The following is a 21,433-nucleotide window of genomic DNA, read 5'->3' as shown; positions in this document are numbered from 1 at the left end:
GGTGCAATCTGGGCAGTGTGCTCAGAAACTGGGTGGTCCAGCTGTTGTTTGGTCACAATTTGTCAGTGGCCATTCATGCAGTCAGACAGCTTGTTGGTTGTCATGCCTATTTAGAACACAACATAGTGGCTGCAGCGTAGCTTGTAGATCACGGCTGGTTTTGCAGGTAGCCCTGCCTGTGATGGGATAGGTGATGCTTGCAACCAGACTGGAATAGGTGGTGGTGGGAGTATGTATAGGACAGGGCTCGCATCTATGTCTATTACAGGGATATGAGCCATGAGGCAAGAGGTTGGGAGTAGGGGTTGTGTGGGCACGGATGAGGACATTATGTAGGTGTGGATGGCAGAACACCATTGTGGGAGGGATGGGAAGGATAATGGGTAGGACATTTCTCACTTCACATCATCAGAAGAGGTAGTCGAAAAAAATGTGATTCAGTTGCTCCAGTCCTGAGTTGTACTGAATCACAAGCAGGATGCGCCTCTGTGGCCAGACAGTGGGACTTTGGGAGGCGGTGGGTGAATGGAGACGTAAGGCATGGAAGATCTGTTTCTGTACAAGTTTTGTAAGGTTAATTACTGTCTATGAAGGTCTCAGGAGATCCTTGGTATATTTTGAGAGGGACTGCTCGTCACCACAAATGCAATGGCCATGCACCCACAGTCTTTTTACTTCTCTCCTTTCCTACTCCTCCATTCCCCTACCCTTCGTCTAACCTCCTGACTGCACCTAGCTGCCCTATCCTCTCTCCACCTCATCCTTGTATGCTTCCACAAGTAGCACCTTACTATCCCTCACCTCTACTGTGCTGTCCCTCCCTTTCTCTTGATGTCTTAGAATGTCCTGTCAACTGATTTCTTCTTCTAGTCAGGTTATACCACAAATTTCTTTTCTCCCCAAATTTGTTCAGTATTTCTTATTAGTTACATGACCTACCAATCTAATCTTCAGCATTCTTCTGTAGGACAACATTTCAAAAGCTTCTGTTCTCTCCTTGTCTAAATTGCTTATCATCCATATTTCACTTCCATACATGGCTACACTCCATATAAATACTTTCAGAAAAGTCTTCCTAACACTTATATCTATATTCAGTGTCAAGAAATTTCTTTTCTTCAGAACGCCTTTCGTGCGATTGCCAGTCTATATTTTATACCCTCTCTACTTCAGCCACCATCTGTTACTCTGCTGCCCATATGACAGAACTCATCTACTACTTTAAGTGTCTTGTTTCCTAATCTTATTCCTTAAGCATCACCTGATTTAATTCCACTACATTCTATAATCCTCATTTTGCTTTTGTCTTTGTTCATTTTATGTCATCCTTTCAAGACACTGTCCATTCTGTTCAGCTGTTCTTCTAAGTCCTTTCCTGTCTGTGACAGAATTACAATGTCACTGGAAAAGCTCAAAGTTTTTATTTCTTCTGCCTGAATTTTAATTTCTACTCCAAATTTTTCTTTGGTTTCCGTTATTGTTTGCTCAGTGTACAGATTAAATAAAATTGGAAATAGGCTACAACCCTATCTCACTCCCTTCTCAACCACTGGTCCCCTTTCATGCTGCTTGACTGTTATAACTGCCATCTGGATCTGTACAAGTTGTAAATAGCATTCCACTCTTTTTATTGTACCCCTGCTACCTTCAGAATTTCAAAGATGGTGCTCGAATCAACATTGTCACAAGCTTTCTTTAAGTCTTCAAATGCTATAAACATATGTTTGCCTTTCCTTTACCTATCTTCTACAATGTGTACAACTTTGCTTCTGCCATTTGCAGATAGGTGGCGACAGCGGTAAGTAGCGGTCGAAAGAAACAGATCGCAGATGTCAGGCAGTTAGCTTGGACCTCGGTCAACATAACCTCATTCAAACATTAGTCGATTTGTGTCTGCATCATAAAGTTGTTCTTGATTGAAAATGTCAGTTTACGAGCCTAATTCTCATCATTTGCGGGAGGTGCTACCGTCTCGTGAGTGGTTTCAGTGCTTCAAGAATGGTGATTTTAACGTTGTAGACTGGCATAGTGGCGGAAGAGAGAGTTTTCAAAGTTGCAGAATTGGAGACATTGATGACTGAAGACTCGTGTCAGACTCAAGAAGAAGTGGCATGATTAGTGGGAGTGACACAGCAAGCCATTTCAAAATGTCTCAAGGCCATGGGCGTGATTGAGAAAGAAGGAACTTGAGTCCCATGTGAACTGAAACCAAGAGATGTCGAATGGCATTTGTGTGTTTGTGAACTGTTGCTTCAGAGGCAAAAACAGAAGGGATTTCTGCATCGCATTGTGACTGGGGAAGAAAAATGGGTTCATTATAATAACCCTAAACACAAAAAATCACTGGGATATCCCAGCCATACTTCCACGTCAACGACCAAACTGAATATTCACGGCTCCAAGATCATACTCTGTATTTGGTGGGACCAGCTTGGCATCACATACTATGACATGTTAAAACCAAGTGAAACAATCACAGGTGCTTGTTATCGAAAGCAATTAATGCATTTGAGCAGAGCATTAAAAGACAAACGGCTGCAATACAGCGAGAGGCACGATAAAGTGATTTTGCAACCCCACATTGCAAAAGAGCTCAAAATGTACTTGGAAACATTAAAATGGGAAATCCTACACCACCCGACATATTCTCCAGACATTTCTCCCTCCAACTATGACCTATTTAGATCAATGGCGCATGGCCTGGGTGACCAACACTGCCGATCTCATGAAGAAGTCACAAATTGGATCGATTCGTGGATTGCTTCAAAAGATGAACAATTTTTTCAACAGGGGATTCGTACACTGCCTGAAAGATGGGAGAAAGTAGTGGCCAGTGGTGGAAAATACTTTGAATGATACATGTGTGACCAATTTGTTTCATTAAAGCCTCAAATGTTGGGGAAAAAATGGCGGAAGCAAAGTTGTACACCTTATAAGATAAGTTGTAGGGTTAGTGTTGCCTCGGGTGTTCCTACATTTCTCCGGAATCCAAACATCTTCCTTGAGGTCAATGTCCTCCAGTTTTTCGATTCTTCTGTAAAGAATTTGTGTTAATATTTTGCAGCTGTGACTTACTAAGCTGATAGTTCAGTAATATTCACCTATCAGTACCTGCTTGCCTTGGAACTATTACATTCTTCTCGAAGTGTGAGGGTATTTCGCTTGTCTCATATTTGCACATCAGATGGAAGAGTTTTTTTTATGACTGGCTCTCCCAAGGCTATCAGTACTTCTGACAGAATGTTGTCTACTTGCAGGGCCTTGTTTCGACTTAGATCTTTCAGTGCTCTGTCAGATTCTTTTCATTTTCATCTACGTCCTCTTCCATTTCTATAATATTGCCTTCAAGTTTATCTCTCTTGGAAAGACCCACTTTGTTCTCCTTCCACCTTTTAGCTTTTTCTTCTTTACTTGGGACTGGTTCATTACATTTGTCCTCTAGCCATTCTTGCGTAGTCATTTTGCACTTCCTGTCAGTATCATTTGTATTCCCTTTCGCCTGCTTCATTTGCTGCATTCTTATATTTTCTCCTTTCATCAGTTAAAGTCAATATCTCCCATGTTATCCAAGGGTTTCTATTAGGCCTTGTCTTTTTACCTAATTGATCCTTTTCTGATTTCACAATTTCATCTCTCAAACTTACGTATTCATCTTCTATTGTATTTCTTGCCTCTTTCTAGTCAATCATTGCCTAATGCTCCCTCTGAAACTTACAACAACTCCTGTTCTTTCAAGCTATGTAGGTCCCATCTTCTTAATTTACTACTGTTTTGCAGTTTCTTTAGTTTTACTCTATAATTCATAACCAATGTGGTCAGAGTCCACGTCTGCCCCTAGAAATATCTTACAATGAAAAATCTGGTTCCAAAATCTCTCTCTTACCATTACATAACCAATCTGAAACCTTCCAGTGTGTCCAGGTCTTTTTCACGTGAACAACCTTCTTTCATGAGTCTTAAACCAAGTGTTAGCTACGGTTAAATCATGCCCTGTGGAAAATTCTACCAGGCAGCTTCCTCTTTCATTCTTTTCCCTCAGTCCATATTCACATACAATTTTTCTTCCTCATCCTTTTCCCACTATTGAATTTCAGCCCTCCACCACAGTTAAGTTTTCATCTCCCTCAACTATCTGAATAATTTCTTTTATCTCATCATACATTTCTTCAACCTCTTAATCGTCTGCGAAGCTAGTTGGCATATAAACTTGTAGTACCGGGGTGGGTGTTGGCTTTGTGTCTATCTTGGCTACAATAATATTTTTACTATGCTGTCCGTAGTAGCTTACCTGCATTCCTATTTCCTTATTCATTATTAAACCTACTACTGCATTACCCCTATTTGATTTTGTATTTGTAACCCTGTATTCACTTGACCAGAAGTCCTGTTCCTTTTGCTATTGAACTTCACTAATTCTCACTATATCTAACTTCAACCTTTCCATTTACCTTTTTAAATTTTATAACTTACGTGTGTGATTAAGGGACCTAACATTCCACGCTCCTATCTGTAGAATGCCAGGTTTGTTTCTCCTGATGACAATATCCTCCTGAGCAGTCCCCACATAGAGATCTAAATGTCGGACTATTTTACCTCTAGAATTGTTTACACTAGAGAATACCATCATCATTTAATTTTACAATAGAGCTGCATGCCCTTGGGAAAAATTATGGCTGTAGTTTCCCGTGGCTTTCAGCCATTTGCAGTACCAGTGCAGCAAGGCTGGTTTGGTTGATGTTACAAGGGCAGATCAGTCAATCATCCATCAGTCAAACACCCAGACTGTTGCCCCTGTAGCTGCCTCTCTTCAGGAACCACATGTTTGTCTGGCCTCTTAACAGATACCGCCCCATTGTGGTTGCGCTTGTGGTATGGCTATCTGTATAGCTGATGCAAGCAACCACCTCGTCAATGGCAAGGTCCATGGTTCATGGAGGGTGGCAGTATGCCCTATGGTTTTTAATTACACTCTGTCTGACAAAATAAAAGTGAAGCACCCAAACACAAGGTCGGGTATGTAAATGATAAAAGTTGCTATTCTCTGCGACAGGTAAGACAGCCACCAAAGTGTGTAAGTGGTTTTCATGTTAGGATTGTTATCAGGCCTGGTAGGGTATATAATGGGCGTGAACAACATCAGGTGTCAAGTGATCAATGTGAAGGACACTGAGGTGCTACCTACTAATGTGGGACAGCATTATTAACACCCAACAGTTTGAACAAGGCTTCATTGCGTGTGTTGATTTGGCCAGCTTGTCGAATTGTGCAGTATCTAGAGGTTTAGGGTGTTCGAATGTGAGAGTGGCACAGTGTTGGCCTGCATTGTAATGTGGAGGCAGACCTAATATTTGTCAAAGTTCCAGTTAACCATGTCTGACCACAACAGAAGATCGCCATATCATGCACCAACCACATTGTAACCCATTCTTATCAGTGCTTGAAATGAGCTTCCTTCAAAATTCTGTGTCATCCTGCACCATAGGTCAGAGACTAGTAGCAGGCAGGCTCAGGTTCTACCATCCCAAGGGTAGGCTACCTTCAGCACCGTAACAGAAACAGCTTCGTTTGGAGTGATGCCATGACTGGGAAGCATGGCTTGCAGATGAATGATGTGAAATTGCGTTTAGTGATGAATCATGGTTCTGCCCTGCCCTGGTGACTATCAACAGCGAATATGGTGCCAACCTGAGACAGGTCCCATCCTTCCAACGTTTTGAAAGATACAAGTTTGTTACTCCTCATATGATGATGTAGGGGCCCTCTGGCATGACTTCATGTCATGGTTGATTGCGACTGAGGTATCTCTGACGACATAACTGTACGTCCACAGACATCATGTGTCATATTATATTAGCTCCAACGCAACAGTATCGTATTACTATTTTGCAATGGGACAGTGCTTATTCACGCACGACACATGTCTTTGAACTGTCTTCATGATTTAAGGTACTCTGTGTCCAATAACACTCTAGATCTCTCCCTGATGGAACATGTTGGATAGGCTCGGACATCAACTCTGTCTCAGCACCATTATCCAGGATATCAAGGACAACAGTTATGGGCTTCAGGAGAGGGCATGATGGCTTTATGATTCCCTTTCTAAATGGATCAGTGCATGCATCCAGAACTGACGTGGTACAACATCATGCTGATAAGTGGGCTCATACTGCCAAGTTCTTTGTAGACTTGTTGTAATAGCATCACATACCCTCTCAGCAAGTGAAGTTTCATTTCATTTTCTCCTCCCCTTCTGTGCAATTCAGTTTTCTTTTTAGGGCAGAGTACATGCAAAACAAAATAATCTCTCAGTGATCCAAACTCTTGTATCTCCGTGCCTTAAAATATGATTGACTCACAGACAGGGACACTTGAAATTAGATTGTTGGAAAATATCATATTCAACAGATGAGAGGACCATGTGTATGTGAGTTGTGGGTGTATGAATGTGTATATTTTTGTCTCTTGTCCGATGAAGAACTTTGAAAGCTCATATGTTCCAGTAGTCTACTTTTAAAGGTATGTAACTGCTGCATAACTACTGCTTTATGTGGCCGTCTATTTCAGTTGTCTAAAATACAGTGTTTATTTACAGCAGCATTGTTAATGATAAGCATGGATATCTAATTTTAGAATACTATATTTACTGTACAATTTTATGTTCTTCAATGTCTCCACAACACGTGGCTTCCAGTCCTGCGGTATTGAGAGGTCATATGACATTTTGAGGATGAGATGTGTCCTCCCCCCCCTTTAGTTGCACAGTGAATGAATAACTAAACAGTGATACATCAGCCTTTTTGTATGTAATCTGCACATCCTTGAATGTATAAGTACAGTAGAAGTGGTGTCACACTGAAAGAAAACAAACTGAATTAAATCAGTATCAAATGCATATCTGGAGAGTTAATTTCCAATATTGTCAAACAGCTTGAAAGTGAAATAAGACAATGAAATGTCAAATTAATCAACCAAAGATTCACCATCGATTGATGGTTTGTTTTGTGCTCTTTTTTATGGCAATTATTGCGATTGTTCTCCCCCCCCCCCCCCCCCCTTTTTTTTTTTTTTTTTTTTTTTTTTTTTTTTGCAATTGCTTGTAGTCTGCCATTAAATTTTAAGTACTGGTATCTCTGAATTCATACGGTGACAAAACAGCAAGCATATATCTCTCCCTGGCAAGAACAGTGACACAGCTCAGAAAAGCAATACCTGAGAAATCACAACGTAAAGAATAAATTCTTTAAAACTTATGGTGAAATAGTATAACCTTCCTTTAAATTTCAGGTAAGTAATGTTGGTGTAAATTCCATTAGACTTTTTGTGCACTTTAGGGCACTTCACACACATTTTTCAGTGACTAAACTAAAAACTGCCATTTTTGGACTTGTGTCACTTTTCTCGCCAGGGTGCTACTGTATATGACAAAAGGTATGTAGGTTACTTCAGAAAGTAAGTTTCACATTGTCCCATGCTAAGAACATTGTGTGACAAGAGTGGTGCATTGTTAGAAGAGAGCACATGTTCCAGGTTTCCTGCAGAGAGAGTTCTGGTGCAATACAGAAAACAGATGCATTACAATATGGAAATGAAATAGTGCGGCAACTGGAAACGTATTCCAACATTAAAGTATGCAGAACAGTGTAATTGTTGTGGGGAAAAATGTCAAAATTGCACCCAGATTCACTAAATATTGGCAATATATGGACCAAATGCAATGTCACACCAGCCGTAAGGAATGATGCCAATAATTTGACCAAGGCTACACAAGACACAGATGATGCTGATTGGGAAGTTCAAATCTTGCACCATGCAATTTCTATCTTTTTGGCAGACTATAGGAACATCGGCATGGAAACACTTTCCAACGATGAGGACATTCGCGCAGTGGTTCTTGAATGAGCCCATGACCAAGGAGCAGATTTTTATTGTCAAGTAGTTGAATGGTTGGCAGAACGTCCTGACTGTTGCTAACGGGGAAACTTGGTGACTATATTGAGAAATAATATCACATTTCTTTGTCACTTTGAAGTGTAGTGCAGCATTTAGTAAAAGTACTCGGCTTGCCATAAAGTGTCATTTACTTTTTAAAGTCCCTACATATCACACGCGAGAGTGGGAGTTGTATCTGAACTAGTGACAGAATCAAGAGACTGCTGCCATACCTATAGAGGATAGTGTGAAATCCTAAGAAATGCTATCAAGGAGATTGAGAGTATGAAGTATGCAAATTGAATTCATAATTATCAGAATAATTTGAAAATAATGTCATCTACACCGAGTTGACAGAAGTCATGGGCTGATGATATGTGCACATATAGATGGCAGTAGTATCACGTACACTAGATATAAAAGTGCAGTGCATTGGCTGAGCTGCCATTTGTACTCAGATGATTCATGTGAAAACATTTCCAAAGTGATTACAGCATTTCAGAAAATGTTAGCAAATTCAGTATCAGGCATTACCTCTGACCATGGACAGTGCATAAGCCATTGGCCTTCACTTAACAACCAAGAGCAGCGGCGTTTGTGTAGACTTGCCATTGCTAACAGACAAACAACATTGTGTGAAATAACTTAGAAATCAATGTGAGATGTATGACAAACATATCCATAAGGACATTGCAGTAAAATCTGGTGTTAATGGGCTATGGCAGCAGACAGATGATGCGATTGCCTTTGCTAGCAGCATGACATCACCTGCAGCAGCTCTCCTTGGTTCGTGTCCATTTTGTTTAGACCCTAGACCTAGAAAACCGTGACCTGGTCAGATGAGTCCGGATTTGAGTTAGTAAGAGCTGGTGGTTGCTCCATAATGGTGTAAGATATGCTTATTTGAAATGGATTTGGTCCTCTGGTATGTTTGGTTGCTTGGAGACGATGTGCAGCCATTCATGGGTTCATTTTGCCAGACAACAGTGGAATTTTTGTTGATGACAGTGTGCCACGTCACAAGGCCACAATTGTTTGTGATTGATTTGAAGAACATTCTGTACAATTTGACCTAATGATTTGGCCACTCAGGCTGCCCAATATGAATCCAATCGAACATCTATGGGACATAATCAGTAGGTCAGTTTGTGCACAGAATCCTACACCAGCAACACTTTTGCTATTATGGAAGGCTATAGAGGCAGTATGGCTCAGTATTTCTGCAGGGGACTTCCAACAACTTATTGAGTCTATGCTATGTCAAATTGTTGCACTGCCCTGGGCAGAAGGAGATCCAACATGATATTAGGAGGTATCTCATGACTTTTGTCACCTCATGGTATAATGAGATGTGCCAAGGCAGTAAGAAAGTGAGCAAGTATCAAAACTCAGAAACGGTGAAATTGTGTCAATGAAACAACAGAGTTAGGCAAACTCTACATGGAAGCCACTGCAAATGACACTCTGTCATGTGGACTTCCTTCTGTTCTAAATAACAAACACATTTTTATGACATGAAGTCTGTGCCCGTAACTCACTGTTGTGCTCCACTCAAGGACGTCATATTACTTCTTCTCTCCTAAATTACAGATGCTCATTGTGGTTGTGGAATGTTCACAACTTCAGCAAGTTGGGAGCAACAGTTTGTGGCCGTAAAAGGATTGTAAGTTTTTGCAGCTAACATTTGTGTTGAGATAACTCTCTTGATATAATGTATTTTGTGTACACCTACCGCCACAGTTCATGTTCTCAAAATCCAGCAGTGACTAATCGTCATGCCAGTTTCCACAAGCATGAAATCTTTGACAGATAGTGTACCAGCATATTGGAATTGAAGGTTTCACAAAAACCACCATCAACAATATATTTTGCAGTACATGGAATGTATTCAAATATGAACAACCATCAGTTGTATAAGGGAGTGACAATAATGAAAATTTGTGCTGGTCCGGGACTCAAACCCAGATTTCCTGCTTCACGCAAGCGATAGCCTTAACCACATCTTGCACCAGACACAGATTTCCTTATGTCATCATTCCTGCATCAGAACCTGTACTTGTACACATATTACGTAATTCCTGTGCAGGAGAGGACATTTCAGTTGAAAGTTGCCACCTGGTATTGGGGGTTGAACACAATATTTCAGTACTTGTGTTGTTAAGAATAACATTGCAGTATTCCTTCAGGCATGTTTGCTCTCCTGGAGTGGCTACGGAAATGTATTTGCTGTTGTGAATATGAACAACCATCAGCTCTACATATGTCTGGCACAAATTTACAAATACAGGTTGTGATGCAGGAATGTGGGCATATGAGTTTGGGTCTGGCTGTGGGTTGTGCATTGAAGCCAAAGTGATTAAGTCCACTGCTTATGTAAAGTGAGAAATCCATGTCTGACTCCCAGTCCGACACAGATTTTCATTGTTGTCATTTCCTTATACAACTGATGGTTGTTCATATTCACACCTGCAAATACATTTCGTTTATTTGATAACAGTTGAAGTCACCACAGTGCTTGTTCTTTCACACAAGCATGCTTGTCCAAAGGAACACTGCTTTGTTCTTAACAACACAGGCATTGCAGTATCATAATTGACAGTGTTACAATAAGTTATGGACATTTTCCGCTGTTGTAAAGTAGCATTCTTGATACAAGGAAGAAAGGGGGAGGGTTCACAATATTACATGGATACTATGTGAAAATCAAGGGTTGAAGTGTGACTTTTGTATCTCTTATAGTGCATAAAGAGGAATAAATGAAAAGCAGCTATTCGCTTGTATGGTTTTACAAATATTTTGTGCTTTTTCTGGTGCTCGTAATATTTGTGGAAGAAACTATTGAGAAGGGGGCAGTATTTTCTTTATAGGCTTACGAGTATCAAAAATTTGGAAACATACACTTTAATGCCAGAATGACATTTTCACTCTGCAGCGGAGTGTGCGCTGATATGAAATTTTCTGGCAGATTAAAACTGTGTTTCGGACCGAGACTCGAACTCGAGACCTTTGCCTTTTGCGGGCAAGTGCTCTACCAACTGAGCTACCCAAGCTTGGCAAAGGTCCCGCGAAAGGCAAAGGTCCCGAGTTTGAGTCTCGGTCCGACACACAGTTTTAATCTGCCAGAAAGTTTCATACACTTTAATTGCTGATAATCATGGTAGAAGATGAGTATACTCACACAACTACTTCAATCTGTATTTTAATTGTGCACACTGTGTCAGGAGAATCTTTTACAAGAGCAACTGTCTCTGTTGTTACTCATTATAAAATAAATGTGGCCAGTTTGACTTTACTTGAATTAGCTGCTGCTAGCTTCTGAAATTTCATTCTGTTGATGTGTCACCACAAATAATTGGTATCATTTGAAGCATAATTAACAATGAGAAGGACTGGTACTCAGTTTGTCACTGTACCTTACCAATCTCTGTAACTATTTGGTAGTAAGATAATCTACAAAATGGTTTCTGGTTCTGTTTAGGCCTTTTCAAACTGGAGGTGATGGCACAGGCTGGAACATACATTAAGGAGTTTGTGCATGGCGATTTTGGTCGAACAACACCTGACCTAGGCCAGTTACTTGGTGGTGTGCAAGTCGACATACTGGCGCTTGATGTCTTGGTAAGTTTCACAATGAAATCTTCACAAAAACATTATTCGTTTAGTAATGACATTGTGGTGGCATGAAGGAGCAGCAAGTATATTTTATTACTTATTTAGTTTCCTGTCACAGCTGCATACGTATTTCTTAATGGTCCATTTAGTTTTGAACTGTTGCCTATGCCAAAAAGTACATCAGTGATGAAAACTATAAATACAAAAGGTTGAAATATATAAACATTTTCAAGTATGCGCTATGTGTACAGGTCACGGAAGTTCATTACAACAGCTGTGACATATGTGTGTATTTATCATGTGCTTGTAAAACAGTTCCAGTGTGATATATAAAAGATTTGTTCTGTTCTAATAGTATACATTCGAACAATCTGTCCTTGGTACAGTTGGTTTCCATACAGTAGGTCATCTTGGCAAATGTAGTTGAGTGTACTTGATAGGTGCCACCAGTGTTTAATTTGTGCTCCTGCACACTCTTGTCATGCCACAGCACCAATGTGATTTCACTTATTTCAAATAGTACCTCTCATTGTTGTGTGCCTATCAATTTCACAATTATATTTGATACAAACATTACAAATTTTCATTTTTTAAAAACTTTTAAAATTATTCCAATCTTGATAAGAAGCAGTTGTAACATTACACATTTGGTAAAAAATTAAAATTTTATCCATAACACTAGTGTACTGAAAACAGCCGCAGGTGCATCCGTAATTTTAAATTTTACAATTTTTATTTTAAGAACTATTAAGTCATTCCAAACTTTTGTAAAGAAAATTGTATATTTGATTAAAAAATTAGGAACCTTATGTTGTAGTGACCACAGGCAATTGAGCTGTTGTACTATGGCCATTAGTTGACTGCTGTACTTTTAAAAATATTCCAAATTTCATAAAAAAATATTAGTAACATTGCATGCTTAATTGAAATAAAATTGTGTTCACATTGTACTGACAACAGTCTCAATCACTACCACAATTCTTTATACCCTGCAGATTGCTGTGTCGTCGTATGGCTAGAGATGGGCAGTCTGCTGCTGAATTCGTTCAGCAAGCCAGATCTTTCTAAAGAGTGGCTACTGGATGATTCAGAAAAAATGAATGATTTCAAAGTGTGTCTATGGTGGCTGTAATGAGTGGGGTGAAAATTCTACGCTAGGCTGCTGCAATGGCGCCACACCTCACATCCTTAAGAAAACATTTCCCAAGCTAGAAAAAGTGTGTTATACACATGTGGATTCGCGTACCTTACTAGTACATGATGCTCTTCTCTTCCATGAAAACAGAAAATAAAGAAAGCTCATTTTTTCTTTCAATATACTTGCTGTTGGGTGGTAACCTTAGAACCATCTGAATAGTAATACTAATTATGATGATATGTAAGTAAATATAACACAATGGTACATCCAGTCTCCGAGTGGAAAAAACCTCTTTGACCAAATCAGGAATGGAATGTGGGCCCCTTCGCTTCACGATCTGCTGTACTGACTGCACAGCTACCGGGGAAAACGAGACAGAAGTGCTTCACTACGATACTTTAAGGCAGAAAACACTTCCAGCATCATGTTCTGCTCTTGATTTCAAAAGAATATCTCAGATTTCAGAAGCTAAATAAAGGTTTACATACTTCTGAGTGAGTTGTTACTTCTTATCCTTTGACTTAGCACTGCCAGTGATCATAAAAGCTGCTGTCTTCAACCGTTGTTCGGGCAAAGCAATCCAGGCGTCACTCCCCTCCCAGCAGCTCAGGCTCCCCACCACTCTCACCAGTCAGACACTAGGCTAACTCACTAGCTCACTACTCCCCACCATTCTCAAGAATTAGATTGCTGGGTATCTCTCTAGCTCATTACTCCCCACCACTCTCATGGATCGGATCGCAAGCTAGCTCATTGCTCCACGCTGCTCTAATGGATGAGACCGCATGGAGCAGACCACACGGTGACTTGCGGCATCACTCTGTTGTCTACGCTCTTGGCAAAGTGATACAGCTTGCATCTCACTTTCTTGACTGAGCACCTCTCCATCCAAATTCAGCTCTTTATTCTCTGTAAGCTTATTTGATTTGTTCTAGTTATCGTATTGTGATGTTGCTCCTCTGATTTGTTGTTGCGAGCGTTCTTGTTAGGTGTATTATTATGTCTTCTTCTATGTCCCTTGCATTTATAGTTGCTGTTGTTGGTGTGGTGTTAGCATATATGTAGGTTTTAATTACTGTGGGTGGACAGGATACTAAATATAATGGTACGTATAACACACAGTTATTTTAGCGTAAGTGGTAGTCCATGTATAAAGGCTGTCTCAGGAGCCATGGTCAATATTCAGAGATCTGACAGGAACAATCATTTGAAGCAAAAACTATATATGAAAATATACCCTATTCCCAGTTGTTTTCTGAGATGGAACATATTTAAAGTTACCGTTGTATGTTTTTCTTGAATAAAACAAAATCTGTGACCTCTAGCGAAAACTTGTCACAGTATAAAATTAAACTATATTATATTTCCTTTAAAAAGCTCCTATTCATTGCTCAAGGACTTACAGGTTGTGTCAAGCGAGCGAGAGAAAACAGAAAATCTTGTGTGACGTGCATGTGTGGTGGTGTAGGTAAGCCAACTTGCAGTAGTTTCCCAACTTGATAGACCACATGTCCTACACTACTATGGTACATTGTAGACAGTGACAATGTACTGAACAATAAACAAAATAAGTAACAATGTACATTAAATATGTTCTGTCTCGGAAACCATTCAGAATAGTGCATATGTCCACAGGAAGTCTTGTGCTCCAAATGATTGTTCCTGTCATACCCCTGAATATTGACCATTCATCCTGGGACAACCTGTATATTATGTTTAATTTTTTATTCATTCATTTAATCTGAACAGGAGTCTTCTTACATCAGACCAGGGTTTTATGTATAATTACAAAACTTATTAAAATCACAGTTACTTAAAAAAATCATAATATTTTTAATATGGTGTCTCTTCTTCTTCTCTCTGCATGTATCAGTCATTTGCCTGTTATGCCCTCTTGGTTGAAATTGTTGATTTTCCTTGGTCTTCCTAAATATCTTCTGCCCACTGGGTAATAATTATAATCAGTTTTGGCAATCTGTCATCAGGGTGTATACGACCCAGGACAACTGGGAGATCCGGGAAAAACCCGAGGATTTTTTCATCCGGGAGAAAACCGGGAAAAACCCGGGAATTTTTTAGAATTCCGGAAATTTTTCATTGTTTTAGTTTTCAGCTAAATTTTTGTCATTTTGACTGGTAAGAACCAACACTCTAACAAAGGATATTACTGTATCCCACTGTTGCAGAATAATACTGCGGCAACAAAACATGTACAAGAGAAAAAAAATGAAAATAAAACTTAAGTTGCAAAGGAAATGCACCGTATAGAACAACAAAACACAGTGCTCGTACAAGTGTCTGCCAACAGCAAAGTGTGTCAAAGGCTTTAGGAAGACTATGCAATGCTTCCTAACAATAAATTGCCTCCGATGACGTGACAACTGTTGAAATTAGATTCGTTTGAGCAGTGGCGGGCGGGCTCTTGTGCATGCGCAGTTGAGTCGCATATGAGTAGTACCTTCTTTCGCTTCTGGTTACAGAAGTATGGCTGGGCACCACTACTTAATATTGCCCCGGTTAGGAAATATAGTAAATCTGGCGCTGATGCTCAGAACAGTCTGAGTTGTGGTGGGGAGATGAATCGTCTGCTCGTGACCTGTGTTTACGTTCAGTGATTTTGTTGTTTTCTCTTAGTTTATTGCTCTCACGTTAAATGATAACAAACAGATTTTTGCGGTCGGGACTTATCAAATGAATTAAAATACGTTCGCATAATTATGGAAGGCTAAAATATGTTATTAGTTTTAGATTTTATTTCTACCTTCCTGACAGTCAAGCATTAATCGCCTTGCAGAACAATGAAGTTATTATTGTCGGTTTGCTAAAGAGATTTGGCTTTCATTAATTTTTTCTGTTTTATTTGAAATGAAATGTTTAATTTCACTCCTTTCAAGTGCATATATGGCATTGAGCCATAATAAAGAACCAAACATGAGATAATACAGTACTGGTACGCCAAGAAAATTTACATATGAATCTGGACATATGAATGTGCATTATTAGCCGAATTATGCATTTTCGCATGGTTCACGAAATTCCGATGCTCTTGAAGTATCCTCTGATGTCTTGTTTCTTTTATGACATAATGTAAAATCTTTTAATGTTTTACAGTATGAACATATGGGCATTCTGCATCATCGTAGCTGCGTATGCGCGGTGACGCCTATTATCTGGCGCTCTCTTCCAACTGTTGAAACGAACCTATTTCTAACAGGTCACAGGAAAATATTGCGAATGGTGGTTTGAAAAGCATTACATTCAAACCAAATTTCCTTTTACACAATATGAACTATGCGCGAGAATGTACGATGAATTACTTAAATCACAAAATGTTTGACTCTCATTTAAAAATCAGCTCTTTCTGAGGACGACCATTTAGAAGAATTTCGAGCCCAGAAGATCAAACATTTACGTCGTTATTAAAAATTTTACTGGCACATTTATGTGATGTATCTTAAAGTGTAACACACTCGAAAAAGATCAACATTATATGTGGAAGCTCAGCTTCTCTTCCAGCTTATTAATCTTAGAGACCAATATTATATGTGAATGCTATGTATATTAATTTAAACCATTAACTTTTCTTATTTGTGTGCTCGCGCTACTAAAGAGTGATCTTGCTATTTGCTTACTATATCACGTGTCCATGCTGTCATCAGCTGGCGAGATCACGTGACAATGAGCTATGACTGGCTTACAAAAGCACCTCGCAGTCTCAATTGCAATGCTTCGGAAAGCGACATGTGGTGTTTGGTGGTATTCAAACTTATACCTTCGTAACACGGAAATATGCAGCGTACATGTTGCTGCACATCAAAGGTCTTTCAAAACATCGGTATATAAAAACATAAACATTCAAAGAATTGATGAGTTTTACAGTGCTGAGGAAGAGTATACTGTCACTTAACATGGAAAAAGTGTATTTTCACCCGGGAGAAAGTGTATTTTTAACCGAGAAATCCGGGATTTTTTTTTCCTTGTCCATGTATACACCCTGGTCATCTTCCATTCTTGTGACATAATCCTTTCAGTTGTTTCTGTATTCTTTAACCTGCTCATTTATGTTTTCACTTTTAGTTCTTTTCTGATGTCTACATTCACTCTCCTGTCAGACAGAATGTACTCAGCTACTCTTCTTAACAACCGGATCCATAGTACTTGTATTCTGATGGGGATGAGTGTTTCTGCTGTGTTGTCCAAGCAAGAGATTCAGGGTCTAGGGAGCAGTAGTTATTATAAGCAGTAGTGGGTCAACAGTAAGCTTGATCATTTGGACTGTGATGTCGTCCTGTACAGTAATGCTGAGCTGAAGGATTTTTCAACTGTGTTGTCAATTCAAGAAAGAATTTTTTGTGACTACCATCATGTAGCTCCGTGAAATAATTAGTAAGTGTGTATTTTGTTTACAGTTCAGTGAAGGTTGTCGCTAAAGTCAAGTACTGGTTTAGTTTCTTGGGTGGGACAACGGGATCAGCTGCAGCTTCTACTATGCCTACTATTCCCTAGACCACACAAGCTTTTCCATAGAGCAACGGGTCTTTATGTTTCAGGTTAATGTATTGGCATGTCTTAGTTATCATTTCTCTCAGATTGATTGACTGTTTGCTTTCTAGTTTTATTTTCAAGGTTAGGAGGTTGTTTGTAGGTCCAATGTGCAGTGTCTCCAAGATTCATGAACTGTTTTAGCTCTTCTGTTAGCCAAGGTTCAGGTTTTCCCTTCTGGTTTCCAGTCTTTGGAGGAACATATTTATTGTGTAATAGAGTCAGTTTGGTAGTAAATCGATGGAGTTGGCCTTTCACGCTCAGGAATTGTATGGAAGTCATCTCCCAAATTATGTCTTGTGTCTTGCTGCAAGTTCAGGTGCGCTGATACACTTAAAGTTTCTGTATGTTGGCACAGTTTATTCCTTACATATTTTAAGAGTAAGTCATAAATATGATATTGTGTGCTGATATTCCAGGTACGAATTGCTTTGCTTGTGGATTTCATGGCAAATATATGTATGGGGGCCAGACTATAGGCTGCGTTGTGGGTAGGTGCAAGCTGAAATACTATTAGATTTGAAGAAGAAACTACACACTTGAAATTCATAATGAAGGGGCAGAACATTTATGTTAGTGTTCGTAGCATTATTTATATGCTCCTAAGTCAAATTGAATTTCGAAAAAGGCAGTTTTGAAACAGACTATCACGCCTACTTTCAGAGGTCTGTAGAGAATGCCCATTAGTCAAATTTTCTTAAGGGATTTGATATCTATGAACATGTATTTGGCTTGTTTGTCTTCATTACTAACGGATGTGAGTAGCACGGTTGGTATTAAGTCAAAGTGTTTGTATGCCACTACTTCACCTGCTTCCTGTAGTGACTTAGGACAGTGCAGTCTATATTTAGGTAACCGGAGAACATGCTTGGCTTGAGCTAAGTGTCCACATTCATTAGGTGAAAAACATGGATGCTGATATTCTGAAATAGGTGTTGGAGCTCGTCAAAATGAGTTTAAAGTGATGATCACATATGCTCTACATTAACAGTTCAGATACACTAGTAGAACTAGTGGCTGCATGAGTAGAAAAGTTTGTAGTTCCTAAAGCACAGGCTTAGAGTTGCACTGGTTTTTTGCAGTCTTTATCCTCACCATTATCCTGCCAGTTCTTGTCCACACACTATGTAGCTCAAATTTGGATGTCATATTATTCAAAATTTTTGTCTCTCAGCAGTGAAATCTTCTCATATTATCAGGCTTGTCTTCACGAGTTTCTTAATCACTATGACTGTTTCAGACCATTTCATATATGACACGAACTTCATGATTGTAGGTCTAGATTTTGCAGATCGTAACATTCTACATCCTACTCTATAACTTCTGATTGTAGGATGTACTGCATGTATGTTTGTTCTCACTTTAAAATTTTGCAATTTAAAATGAGTATCTTAATAGTAAATATTTTAATTTTACCAGTGTACTTTTCACTGCTGCACAACAGTATGTCATCCACATTGTCTTTGTGTAGAAGAATTATGAGTGATGTTCGGTACCATTTTACCAAAATTGAAGAAAAAGGAAAATGCTGCTACTCTCAGGAAATAACTGCCATGGCTTCTGGCTCGTCATGAAACCTGAAGAGCCATCTAAAATCAAAGCATTGTACAGTACCTCTGGAACGATGTGGGTCAGGAAACAGGTCAAGATCACCATCAATTGATGCAGAAATGTGAGAAATCATTTCTTGTGAACCGTCCTCACTGATGTCTGCTTCCACTTTGGGTGAAGGTGTCTTCCCAGAAAGGCAAATTGTGTCTCAAGCTGTATCTAGCCCATCCGTGTCGTCACATTCTGGATCAAGTCCTGATTTATTTCCTTTTGTGGTGCCTCACCCTCTACTGCTTTTCATTTACAACAACCAATAAGAATTTTTTTTTTAATACAGTAAAACTTGCTCAAAACGGAATTGCCTGGGACTAAAATAATTTTTGAAATAGGGCAAGTTTCCGGATTACACAAAACTCACAGGGCTATGTAAAATTTGTTAGGTATCATTTATGACAAAAGTAAGTAAAAATTTTTAATTATGCATATACTGTATTTATGTACCTTCACTCCAGCACAGTAGATATTCAGTGACTGTATATTGGACAATAGAACACTGGACTATTACACTGATTGATAAATAACACGCCATTTCTATATTTTTACTCAAACTTTAAATTAGTTTATTATGGTATGTACATACATCTTATTCCCATGTTTATTTGCTTTATGTTTCTCTTTTTTGCCACATATCAAGGAGGGAAACTTGTTTTAACTTCCAGTTCAAAATTGTTTTTTTCTAGGCAATTTTTTGCTCCATACAATAGTTCCAAAAAGTTGGGAGAATTTGTGTGTGCAGCCAATTGGATAACATCGTTTATGCATGCAATGACTTCTTCAGGTATATTAATTTCTTTAGGTACATAATTTTGCTCCTCTTCTTCTTCCTTTGTTTCTTCTTCCTCATCCTCTGTGTTGCAGATTTCTATTAAATCCATTAATCCATTGCTGAAGTGAAAGTGGAGTGAGTTTACAGAAAGTCATCACTTCAAATGTAATCATCTGCACTACATGAAATGTTTCGCATTTTCATTAATTCAGCAATTGCTGCTTTATTTTCTCGAACTTCGATGGCCACAAAAGCATTTTGTTCTTAAACCCCCCTCCCCCCTCCCCCAAACCCTGCTTTGTTGAAGCACTTGGTGACAGTTTTGGGTTTTATTTCCTTCACTGCCAAACCAATCCAATTTACTGCATCCAGGACAGAAACTGACCGTGCAAGAGCAAACAAACTTTCTGCATCTTCAACACTAATAATAAGAGACTGCATCAGTAATCATATATAATGACACTTGAATGTGTACATAACCTCCTGGTCAATGGGTTTTGTGAGGCTGGTTGATCCTGGATGGAACCAAGCCAATTTAACATTCGATAACGGTACTTTTGGGTGGCAGCTTGCATTGTCTAGGAAAAGGAGAACTTGGTGATTTCCTTTTTTCATTTTGGCATTTAAAGAGCCCAGCCATTCTTCCATACGACCACTCACCATCTACACCTTTTTATTGCTTAGCCATGTGACTGGAAGCTTACTGACATCTTTGTTTCGCGGTTTTGCGATCTTTCTGACCACCAGTGGCTTCTCCATTTCACCTAACATGTTTCCACATGGCAGTACAGTAAGCCTTTCCTTGGACATTTTTCTGCAGTGCACTTTTCCCCTCGCGTTGCTAGTGATTTTGAAGGCAGCCCACGATAAAACATCCCCATTTCATCAGCACTGAACACGTCTTTCGGGTCATAATTCACAATGAAGTTGGACAGTATTGTCTTCCATTCTGTTGCTACACCTTCCTGCACATCCTTATCTTCCCCACACATTTCATTCCACACGATATTGTGCCTAACTTTAGAACTAAGTTGTCCAGCCATCCTGTGGATGCCTTGAACTCCTTAATCCAAGCTCTTTAGCGACCTTCAGAGCCTCACTCCACATGGGTTGAGATAAAGATCAGTTTTTTGCCCGCGCCCTTACGAAGCATTCCCACTCTGTTTCGTTAATTTCTTCATTTCCGGTCTTCTTCACCTCTCTTTTCATCTGCCCGTTCCCTTTCCCTCCGTTCATCCTGAATCTTATCATTATTTCTCAAAGTCTCGTAAATTTGCGTTTTACCGCATTTGAAACGCAGCATAATTTTGTGCACAGACAATTTGTCTTTTTCACTCGCCTCGATTAAATTAATCTTTTCGTTTAGTGTTAACGACGCATACCATTTGTTCGACATCATATTACTGTATCTCATAAAGTGGTACTAATCAATCTCATAAAGTGGTACTAATCAACTGAAACTGGCAGAAAATAATGACTTTGCTGGATTGAACCACTGTTTAATGGAATAATACCCACCTCTTTCACTGCAAGCACATTTCAGCAGTGTGTGGGCAGATGTGCAACAATGTTCCTGTATGCACTGTATGTCAATAATGAGGAAAATGAGAAAGCTGACAAACAGAGCGCTGACAAACGAACTGTTTCCTTTGATGTACTGTACTGACACTGAGTGTAACTTATTCGTCATCGCACAGAGCAGCGTGGTTTTAGGTCCACACCAGCAGCACCGCCCCTGCACTGAACCTCTTTTCTCGGTTTTGCGCCGCTTAACAGAGGTGTTATAAGTAACGTCCCTGTAGAGTCATGAATAACTGATGAAATGCAATACAGTA

The 21,433-nt window shown here is 39.4% G+C and overlaps 1 protein-coding gene across 1 annotated transcript in view; it reads left to right on the top strand.

The window, feature by feature from the left end:
• LOC126473151 (tRNA pseudouridine synthase Pus10) overlaps positions 1-21,433 on the top strand; it is an 81,164-nt gene that overhangs the window by 50,925 nt on the left and 8,806 nt on the right. The window contains exon 8 of the mRNA XM_050100010.1: positions 11,408-11,547. Coding sequence (XP_049955967.1) covers positions 11,408-11,547 — 140 coding nt within the window. The remainder of the gene's footprint in view (positions 1-11,407; positions 11,548-21,433) is intronic.

Source organism: Schistocerca serialis, chromosome 4, assembly GCF_023864345.2.
Source record: "Schistocerca serialis cubense isolate TAMUIC-IGC-003099 chromosome 4, iqSchSeri2.2, whole genome shotgun sequence".
Classification (NCBI taxonomy): domain Eukaryota; kingdom Metazoa; phylum Arthropoda; class Insecta; order Orthoptera; family Acrididae; genus Schistocerca; species Schistocerca serialis.
Note: the sequence above shows the minus strand (reverse complement) of the source record. Positions and strands in the feature narration are given on the sequence as shown.